At 48.0% G+C, this 11792-nt stretch overlaps 1 protein-coding gene across 1 annotated transcript; it reads right to left on the reverse strand.

The window, feature by feature from the left end:
- Positions 1-8001: 8001 nt before the first annotated feature.
- Positions 8002-11009, reverse strand: LOC139477147 (uncharacterized). The gene has a single exon (XM_071259698.1). The coding sequence runs from the start codon at positions 11007-11009 to the stop codon at positions 8307-8309; it is 2703 nt and encodes a 900-aa protein (XP_071115799.1). The 3' UTR covers positions 8002-8306.
- Positions 11010-11792: the final 783 nt, after the last annotated feature.

Raw genomic sequence — 11792 nt, forward strand, 5'->3', positions numbered from 1 at the left:
ATTCTCTCAGGCAATTTTTAAAATGTGTAAATATTTCAGTCATTTTGACTAAAATCTGTCCAGATTGATTAAGACGATCAAAAGGGCCTACAAACATCACAACAGATTATTATGTAGGATTAGAAGCCAAACAACATAGAAATGTACTTTTCAACGTAACATTTTCAGTCTCTTGGTGATGACATTAAACATCAAAATGTTTGGAATTCGTTATCATAATAATACAGATGGAAATGTTTTTCAGTCACTTTGTAAAATAACTGAATATTTAGACGTTTAATAAATATGTTACACATTTTGACAGTAAATAAATATACACACTATAAAAAAAGCAATGCTCAGGTGAAATATTTACTTTGTGTTGCAAGTCAAAATAGTGTAAACGAAAATCGCAAAATTACCAGGCAAGTGACTTATCAAAACTTCGTCACCCTTACCGATGCTACCCACAAAGATGCCTACATTTCCTTATTATCTCGAAAACTGTATTTCATTTTGTTGATCAATGTGACCATACGCTCTTATTACTACCGGTATCCATAAAAGTGACTAATGCGCTTACGAATGGCGCAACAGAGGTCGCGAGCTAGTCTAGATTTCTGCTTTACATCCGGGTACTCACTGGGAAAAAACAATAACAAAGGCAACAACCAGTCCCGGGGAATTGCGTTAGATCAGTGCCCCTTTAACCGCTAGGCTACCCGACCGCCTCTCCAATTTGGCTTCAATGCATGGTTTAACATTATTCATGAATGCAGTGTTAAAATACAATGTTAAAATACCTCTATATTCAGGAAAATAGCAACTTGAAAATAAATCCCAATTTTGAACAAAATAATGGGGTTTTTTCTAATTTGTGTGCTTGGGCACTTATTTTGGAATTCTATATAAATCTATGCATGCAGCTTCCGTATGTGATGGGGAATAACATAGAGTCTGTGTGTGACATTTTGTCTGTTTGTTGATCCATGTTGTTTGAATATTAGCAACAAAAACCTTATTGATAATCATAAGAAATGTCTGCTAATAGTAGAATTGTACAATTCTGACTATCGTAGCATGTGTTTGTGAATTACTGTGAAGATCCGGGGTAGAATAGGTTTTCAGCAACCAATTCCAGACTCAATTATTTACAGGCCGTCTTCGTCTCATGCCTGCCCCTCAATTCAACGTTCAATGGGACACCAAGCTGAACATTTAAATGTGTTCCACACTGGGGATGTTAGAATCACGATGTCACTTCCTGGTTGTCTCTGGAAATTGTGCGCCGTAAAACAATAAAAAATCCACTTCAGACGGATTTAAGGCTCCACAAGTTTCTGTCATTTAGTCATACCAGAAGCCATGATCGTGGGTTCGAATCCCAGATTCACCCTGATTATGTTTCCAGGTTTGTCAGCACCATGCCCGTGGTCTCGACCTGTTATGACCTTTCACATTAAACTCAGCCGTGTTAAACAAAACTTACTCAAGTCTGGATTTCTTCGTAGCATGACGACTTACAATATGCAGGAAATAAATAAGAGAAAGCTGTCGGCTGTCTGAAGTATATGTACTACCTAAAATAATTTAAAGAACACCCGATTTTCCATCTGGTGTTTGTTAACTGTCATGTCTGATGGGTAACTTGTTTTGAGTAGTACATCTTTTAGGATGAGGGAGCCCCGAGAAGATCGTGGTTACAGGGTATACTCGTCACGCCATAACACCCCAGGTATGTGCAAGATACACACGGGCGGCAGGGCAGTCTCGTGGTTACAGGGTATACTCGTCACGCCATAACTCCCCAGGTATGTGCATGATACACATGGGGGGGCGGGGCAGCCTTGTGGTTACAGGGTATACTCGTCACGCCATAACATCCCAGGTATGTGCAAGATACACACGGGCGGCAGGGCAGTCTCGTGGTGACAGGGTATACTCGTCACGCCATAACTCCCCAGGTATGTGCATGATACACATGGGGGGCGGGGCAGTCTCGTGGCGACAGGGTATACTCGTCACACCATAACACCCCAGGTGTGTGCTCGATACACACGGGCGGCGGGGCAGTCTCTTGGTTACTGGGTATACTCGTCACGCCATAACTCCCCAGGTATGTGCATGATACACACGGGGGGGCGGGGCAGCCTTGTGGTTACAGGGTATACTCGTCACGCCATAACACCCCAGGTATGTGCATGATACACACGGGCGGCGGGACAGCCTCGTGGTTACAGGGTGTACTCGTCACGCCATAACATCCCAGGTATGTGCATGATACACACGGGGGGCGGGGCAGCCTCGTGGTTACAGGGTGTACTCGTCACGCCATAACATCCCAGGTATGTGCATGATACACACGGGGGGCGGGGCAGCCTCGTGGTTACAGGGTATACTCGTCACGCCATAACATCCCAGGTATGTGCATGATACACACGGGCAGCGGGGCAGCCTTGTGGTTACAGGGTATACTCGTCACGCCATAACATCCCAGGTATGTGCATGATACACATGGCAGCGGGGCAGCCTTGTGGTGACAGGGTATACTCGTCACGCCGTAACACCCCAGGTATGTGCATGATACACACGGCAGCGGGGCAGCCTTGTGGTTACAGGGTATACTCGTCACGCCATAACATCCCAGGTATGTGCATGATACACACGGCAGCGGGGCAGCCTTGTGGTTACAGGGTATACTCGTCACGCCATAACATCCCAGGTATGTGCATGATACACACGGCAGCGGGGCAGCCTTGTGGTTACAGGGTATACTCGTCACGCCATAACACCCCAGGTATGTGCATGATACACACGGCAGCGGGGCAGCCTTGTGGTTACAGGGTATACTCGTCACGCCATAACACCCCAGGTATGTGCATGATACACACGGCAGCGGGGCAGCCTTGTGGTTACAGGGTATACTCGTCACGCCATAACACCCCAGGTATGTGCATGATACACATGGGCGGCGGGGCAGCCTCGTGGTTACAGGGTATACTCGTCACGCCATAACACCCCAGGTATGTGCATGATACACATGGGGGGCGGGGCAGCCTTGTGGTCACAGGGTATACTCGTCACGCCATAACACCCCAGGTATGTGCATGATACACACGGGCGGCGGGGCAGCCTCGTGGTTACAGGGTATACTCGTCACGCCATAACACCCCAGGTATGTGCATGATACACACGGGCGGCGGGGCAGCCTTGTGGTTAGAGGGTATACTCGTCACGCCATAACACCCCAGGTATGTGCATGATACACACGGGCGGCGGGGCAGCCTCGTGGTTACAGGGTATACTCGTCACGCCATAACACCCCAGGTATGTGCATGATACACATGGGGGGCGGGGCAGCCTTGTGGTTACAGGGTATACTCGTCACGCCATAACACCCCAGGTATGTGCATGATACACACGGCAGCGGGGCAGCCTTGTGGTTACAGGGTATACTCATCACGCCATAACACCCCAGGTATGTGCATGATACACAGGGTTGGCGGGGCAGCCTCGTGGTTACAGGGTATACTCGTCACGCCATAACATCCCAGGTATGTGCATGATACACACGGGGTGCGGGGCAGCCTCGTGGTTACAGGGTACACTCGTCAAGCCATAACAACCCAGGTATGTGCATGATACACACGGGCGGCGGGGCAGCCTTGTGGTTACAGGGTACACTCGTCACGCCATAACACCCCAGGTATGTGCATGATACACACGGGCGGCGGGGCAGTCTCGTGGTTACAGGGTACACTCGTCACGCCATAACACCCCAGGTATGTGCATGACACACATGGGGGGCGGGGCAGTCTCGTGGTTACAGGGTATACTCGTCACGCCGTAACACCCCAGGTATGTGCATGATACACACGTCGGCGAGGCAGTCTCGTTGTTACAGGGTATACTCGTCACGCCGAACACCCACAAGGTTACAATGTGTGAAGCCCATTTCTGGTGTCCCCAGCCGTAATACTTCTGGAATATTGCGGCTTAAAAACCACACTCTCCTACTCACATAATACACACACTGAACAACTTCATGAAACACAAACTGCCAAGGGTGATTAATCCGAATCTCACCCAGCGCTACAGATGTCTGTATACTCAATATGGGCGTCAAGTGAAGATTGGAGACGATTATCAGGATATTGCCATCACCACCCTTCCTTTAGGATGTGTCGCTCTGTGTCCTGTCACCCCCGATATTGACATGGTGAGTTGAGTGCCTACACCACCCTTCCTTTAGGCTGTATCGCTCTGTGTCCTGTCACCCCCGATATTGACATGGTGAGTTGAGTAGCTACACCACCCTTCCTTTAGGGTGTGTTGCTCGGTGTCCTGTCACCCCCGATATTGACATGGTGAGTTGAGTGGCTACACCACCCTTCCTTTAGGGTGTGTCGCTCTGTGTCCTGTAACCCCCGATATTGTCATGGTGAGTTGAGTGGCTACACCACCCTTCCTTTAGGGTGTGTCGCTCTGTGTCCTGTCACCCCCGATATTGTCATGGTGAGTTGAGTGCCTACACCACCCTTCCTTTAGGGTGTGTCGCTCTGTGTCCTGTCACCCCCGATATTGACATGGTGAGTTGAGTGCCTACACCAACCTTCCTGTAGGATGTATCGCTCTGTGTCCTGTTACCCCCGATATTGACATGGTGAGTTGAGTGCCTACACCAACCTTCCTGTAGGATGTATCGCTCTGTGTCCAGTTACCCCCGATATTGACATGGTGAGTTGAGCGGCTACACCAACCTTCCTGTAGGATGTATCGCTCTGTGTCCTGTCACCCCCGATATTGTCATGGTGAGTTGAGTGGCTACACCACCCTTCCTTTAGGGTGTGTCGCTCTGTGTCCTGTAACCCCCGATATTGACATGGTGAGTTCAGTGGCTACACCACCCTTCCTTTAGGATGTGTCGCTCTGTGTCCAGTTACCCCCTATATTGACATGGTGAGTTGAGTGGCTACACCACCCTTCCTGTAGGATGTGTCGCTCTGTGTCCTGTCACCCCCGATGTTGACATGGTGAGTTGAGCGGCTACACCACCCTTCCTTTAGGGTGTGTCGCTCTGTGTCCTGTTACCCCTGATATCGACATGGTGAGTTGAGCGGCTACACCACTCTTCCTTTAGGGTGTGTCGCTCTGTGTCCTGTTACCCCCGATGTTGACATGGTGAGTTGAGCGGCTACACCAACCTTCCTTTAGGGTGTGTCGCTCTGTGTCCTGTTACCCCTGATATCGACATGGTGAGTTCAGTGGCTACACCATCCTTCCTTTAGGGTGTGTCGCTCTCTGTCCTGTTACCCCCGATATTGACATGGTGAGTTGAGTGCCTACACCACCCTTCCTGTAGGATGTGTCGCTCTGTGTCCTGTCACCCCCGGTATTGACATGGTGAGTTTAGTGCCTACACCACCCTTCCTTTAGGGTGTGTCGCTCTGTGTCCTGTCACCCCCGGTATTGACATGGTGAGTTGAGTTGCACACCACCCTTCCTTTAGGGTATGTTGCTCTGTGTCCTGTCACCCCCGATATTGACATGGTGAGTTGAGTGCCTACACCAACCTTCCTGTAGGATGTATCGCTCTGTGTCCTGTTACCCCCGATATTGGCATGGTGAGTTGAGCGGCTACACCAACCTTCCTGTAGGATGTATCGCTCTGTGTCCTGTCACCCCCGATATTGTCATGGTGAGTTGAGTGGCTACACCACCCTTTCTTTAGGGTGTGTCGCTCTGTGTCCTGTCACCCCCGATATTGACATGGTGAGTTGAGTGGCTACACCACCCTTCCTTTAGGGTGTGTCGCTCTGTGTCCTGTCACCCCAGATATTGACATGGTGAGTTGAGTGGCTACACCACCCTTCCTTTAGGGTGTGTCGCTCTGTGTCCTGTCACCCCTGATATTGACATGGTGAGTTGAGTGCCTACACCACCCTTCCTTTAGGGTGTGTCGCTCTGTGTCCTGTCACCCCCGATATTGACATGGTGAGTTGAGTGCCTACACCACCCTTCCTTTAGGGTGTGTCGCTCTGTGTCCTGTCACCCCCGGTATTGACATGGTGAGTTGAGTTGCACACCACCCTTCCTTTAGGGTGTGTCGCTCTGTGTCCTGTCACCCCCGATATTGACATGGTGAGTTGCGTGGCTACACCACCCTTCCTTAAAAGTGTGTCGCTCTGTGTCCTGTTACCCCCGATATTGACATGGTGAGTTTATACTTTATACGAAGCACAGTTACATTGCTCCGTCAGTAATGAGTATAGATACATCTTTCATTTGTCTTATATTTTAAACTGTTCAATCAGTGAAGTCAATTCTGTGATTCCTGGTGTCCAATGTGGAAAGACTTATATTCTTAGTGGACGATTGCTTTAAACAAATATTTGTCAATGATAGAGCAAAATGCTTAAAATAAGGTTATTAAAATAGTAACTCACAGGGCTTGAAACACAAATAAGGCAGCTCGCGTTGGCGCTTGCTTGCGTGCGTGCGTGCTCGGTGCATGTCTCTGACTGTCTGTCTGTCTGTCTGTCTGTACCAGTCTGGACTTCTGCCTGGTAGTACTGCCAGGCCTCTGAGATACCATGCTGCAATTTGAAATGGACACAGATCCCGAGCCGACCAGTGTTTTGTCCTCTTGATCCTGATCGCCAGGCAGGGAAACACAAATACCATCTTATAAAATCTGTCGGTATGACGCGATCGGGGATTGAACTACCGACCTTCCACTGCATTCACTGTACCATGAAGGCATTCACTGTACCATGAAGGCATTCACTGTACCATGGAGGCATTCACTGTACCATGGGGGCATTCACTGTACCATGGAGGCATTAACTGTACCATGGAGGCATTCATTGTACCATGGGGGCCTTCACTGTACCATGGAGGCATTCACTGTACCATGGGGGCATTCACTGTACCATGGAGGCATTCACTGTACCATGGAGGCATTCACTGTACCATGGAGGCATTCATTGTACCATGGGGGCCTTCACTGTACCATGGAGGCATTCACTGTACCATGGAGGCATTCAATGTACCATGGAGGCATTCAATGTACCATGGGGGCTTTCACTGTACCATGGAGGCATTCACTGTACCATGGAGGCATTCACTGTACCATGGAGGCATTCACTGTACCATGGAGGCATTCAATGTACCATGGGGGCCTTCACTGTACCATGGAGGCATTCAATGTACCATGGAGGCATTCATTGTACCATGGAGGCATTCACTGTACCATGGAGGCATTCACTGTACCATGGAGGCATTCATTGTACCATGGAGGCATTCACTGTACCATGGAGGCATTCACTGTACCATGGGGGCCTTCACTGTACCAAGGAGGCATTCACTGTACCATGGAGGCATTCACTGTACCATGGAGGCATTCACTGTACCATGGAGGCATTCACTGTATCATGGAGGCATTCACTGTACCATGGAGGCATTCACTGTACCATGGAGGCATTCACTGTACCATGGAGGCATTCACTGTACCATGGAGGCATTCACTGTACCATGGAGGTATTCACTGTACCATGGAGGCATTCACTGTACCATGGAGGCATTCACTGTACCATGGAGGCGATCTCGTACGCAGAACACACCAACGTTTCTGATGTTTGATCACTGCTTTAATTTCCACGATTTATTTCTCTGATAGGAGTGCCAAACATTTACGAACAAATTGTTAATATAAAACCTTTTGTTCAACACATACGGCATATCCAAAGAATGAGTATTGTTTTACGCCGCTTTTCGCGACACTTCAGCAATATCACGGCGGGGGACACCAAAAATGGACTTCACACATTGTACCCATGTAGGAATTGAACCTTGGTCTTCGGCGTGGCATACGAACGCTTTAACCACTAGGCTAACCCACCGCCCCGCATATGTTATGAGTGTAAAACCTGCGGCAAAATTACACATATTGTTTTAAAAAACAAAACAAAAGGCAAACCCAGAGCTGTATGTTTATCAAAATGATAATGTGCGTCGTCACAATATTTCGTTGATAATTGTTCGAACGATAATTGACTTTTTCTAAATAAAAGAAAAACACTATGAAAAAAGACATTTGTAAAGATCCATAGTTTCAAGGTCAATTGACAAGGGCAGACATGAATATCATGTCCATCAAGGTTAGCGTCTCTGAAATTCGAGGTCGTGGGTTATTTTTACACACTTCCATACAGGGAGACGTGTATACCATGTCCATCAATGTTAATGTCCCTGAAATTCGAGGTCGTGGGTTACTTTTACACACTTCCATACGTGTAAGTTTTGGGAAGGTTAAGATCTCTGAAGGACTACTTCATCAACTGTGCGACACGGGCAATACAGACACGGGCATCCTTCTGGCAGGTCACCAGGGTACCCACCAACTCGGAGTTGGAGAGCGACGGTCCTGTGTCAAGAGTGGCTTCCATGGTCGCCGCACACGACTCCATTCTTGTTACGACTTTCATGAGGTCATTGCGGAGACGTCCCGGCAACATGTCATCCATTGCTATGGCAACGTTTTCGATCACGTGATGAAGTTCGAGTATGATACTGAGCATGCGCCTCAGGAAGTTAAAAGTTAATCTGAATAATGGTTGGTCAGCTATTTCTTGAGTATGGTCGCACATTCGAGTTATTAGTTTCTTGTTCAAACCTATTTCAGCGGTAAGGCGTTTGGTTAGAGTGCGCTCCCGGGAGAGATATTTCTGAATATTAATATTCTGTCGCTGCTGGCGATGTTCCAATGCAGTGGTGTACAACTGTGTCCTTTTGAACTCGATACAGTCAATGGCATGCTCTTCAATTATAAAATCTCTCTGTTCTTTGGGAAGACAAGTATGGCATTGATGCGATGTGAGTGTAGCGCATCTCCAGCAGAATTTAGCCCCACAAGGACAAGTCATGTTGGGACATCCAGATATCTTCTCGATGAACCGACTGCACTTCGGGCAGCTCTTGCCATTCACAAAAACAGCATTGGGGAAAAGATCAAGGAAGGTGTCCTTCGCAAGGTTGATGTAGTCCTTCAGTGCAATCACCTTCTTACGGAACTGCTTGGCCTGGGCACATGTTGCAGGCCAGTGGGCGTTTTTCATGCAGGCGAAACATAGATCTGTGCCACAGGAACACACTACGGGAATACTTCTGTTCCTGATAGGAGGTCCTTCTGCCAGAATGGCCCGTCCACACTGAGGTTTAGGGCACCAGTTTGCCTGAGCGGAGCAGTTGATCTTCTCACTTGTCTGCCTCTCGATGTGTTTCTTGACGTCACCGATGTGAAGGAAGGAAAGAAGAGTGGGGAAGTCTGCTTCTACACTGCAGCCATACTCAGGGCACGTGAAGGCACTAGCTCCAGATCGCAGTTTGCTGACCAAATGTTGCCTCCAACAACTATCACAGAACCAGTGACCACAGGCGTCGAGACTAGTTGCAGGGGAACGTGTGTCAGTAGTTTCAGAGGAAACCCTAATGTCGTCAAAGCAGATACCACAGACATCGGGAGGACTGCCAATCTCTGCAGATTCTCTGTAGGTCCTCTGCAGACTGCAGACGTTGTCGGATAACTCGTGCGGGTGGATGCAGTTCATGCTCCACCTCCTTCCCTCAGGCACGAGCTGAAACGTCATGAACGGTTTTACCAGGCAGCTGAAGTCGTCACGTTTCACGAAGACGTCCCTTGGGAGAGCATCGATGTATGATAGGCAGTTGTCCTCGAGCTGTGCCAGTGTGTAGGTCTCCATCTCCTCGACTGTGTCCATCTTAATAGACTCCATGTGAGAAGCAATGTTCAAGGCAACGTGGTAGACACTCACAGTGACATCGTCCCCACATTGTTCAATCTCAGTAAACGAAAGGTAACCATGGAGATCCAGCGATGATGACGTCACGTCTTTGAAGAATTTCGACGTTCTAACATGGTCTCTAAGTTTGTCAGTCATATTAATACAAAACTTGCGAGGTTCACACTTTGCCTCCATATAACGCCGACCATACACAGTTTGTAGGTTATCAAAAGCAGCCTCATTTGAATCAACCTTCACAGCTACAGGAATAACACTTGTTGGGTCTTTGAGGCAGACCGAAGTGGAATTCTCACCTTGAGAATATGTTTCATATCCGGCTCTCACTGAGCGAGCAGACGACACATCTTTATCAACAAACACAATGCGACTTCTCTTACACTCACGGTCGTCTTCTCCGTGGCTAGGTCGCCGAGTGCGAGATTTCCGTTTCGTTTTCCGTGCAGGTTTGATAAAGTCTCTCAATGTAAAGTTTCCGCTTGAAATCACATCCCCAGTATCGGAGTCGTCTGCGCCAAGAAGATCAAACTCCTCGCTCCTGTCATCTAACATCTCGTTCAAATCTCGCAAAGTTAGACGAGACCGTCGCTTCTTTTTCCTCCCTACATTCACAGAGGCGCTGGCACTGTCTCTATCCACCGGCTTGATGTACTTCGGGTTATGAACAATGGAGCTTCTCGGGGAACAGGGGTAGAATACCTCATAGCTGACTGTTGATTCATCACTATCTGGTTGAAGTGTTTCATCAATGTCCGTCACCGTATTCTTACCCCTCCCCTCTTGTTTTGGACGTGCTTTGAAATGTGTTGCCGCCCTTCCGCTGAAGTATCGTCCCTCTTTCGGAACGAGGCGCTTTATATGCCCCTTATCTGCGTAGTAAGCAACACAATTAGCTTGTCGCTTCAACTTATGCCTTAAGATTAAATCTGTTTTTATTGCGTCTAAAGGCGACTCGCCCGACTGGATGTATTTTCTGATGACGTCTGGCAAAACCCACCGTTCTCTTTTGTTGAGCGAGAATTCAACATCGAAATCTGGAATATCGAAGTTTTCAATCAACTGTTGAATTTGGAGTTTTCTCTTCTCCGTTCCCCCGATATAGCGCCTCACAATTGAACTGTGAGTGCGGTACTGTCGGTTATAACGTGAGTTTGACGCCCGCAACGTATTCCCGGAGTAAACTCCGTGTTTTGACGATTTTAGCACCATAACGGCAATTCACAACACGGGCTAGGCCTCAGACAGTTTTGTCAACTGAATTGTCACAAAATGCGGTCTGTTTTATACTAGTATCCAGGCTGTGTTTTCTACTCGTGGTGCAATACACCGACTGGGCTATTTTTAGAAAGTGCGGTAATTGCTGCGTTTGTGAGTATGACTTGTGGCTGCTCTATTAACATGGTTCTTGGCATAGTATCTATTTTTAAAACTCGCTGTAATTGCTGCGTTTGTGAATACTGCACAAGGTGTACCAGCTATTTTTGTTTAAGAACACAGGATAACCCGTTGTTTGACGATGAAGCAGACAGTTTATACATTGGTTGCATATACATGTATGTACGCGTTAACAACTGATCCACCTCGCTCAAATACAACACAGCCTCGGTTTCAAATGCAGGTAAACCCGAGCCCGATTGTGTGTTCTATTATTAGCCTTCACGTTTGTCAGATGCATGTAAAAACACAAACATCAGTGAGTGAGTGAGTGAGTGAGTGAGTGAGTATGGTTTTACGCCGCTGTTAGCAATATTCCAGCAATATCACGGCTTTTAACAGTATTCCTTTTATATCACGGCGTGTCAGCTTAATGTGGGAGGAAAGCCCGAAGTGATGCAGGTCTCAGACGTTTATCACTTCGGTGAAACCCACGAGCACGGGTATGGTGCTGACAAACCTAGAAACATAATCGTGTCGAACTGGGATTCGAACCCACAATCATAGGTTTCTGGCGTGCCCAAGGGACGCAACTCTGCACAGCGAATCGCGGCGCCT

This window comes from Haliotis cracherodii, unplaced genomic scaffold, assembly GCF_022045235.1.
Source record: "Haliotis cracherodii isolate W230 unplaced genomic scaffold, xgHalCrac1.p SCAF_31, whole genome shotgun sequence".
NCBI lineage: Eukaryota > Metazoa > Mollusca > Gastropoda > Lepetellida > Haliotidae > Haliotis > Haliotis cracherodii.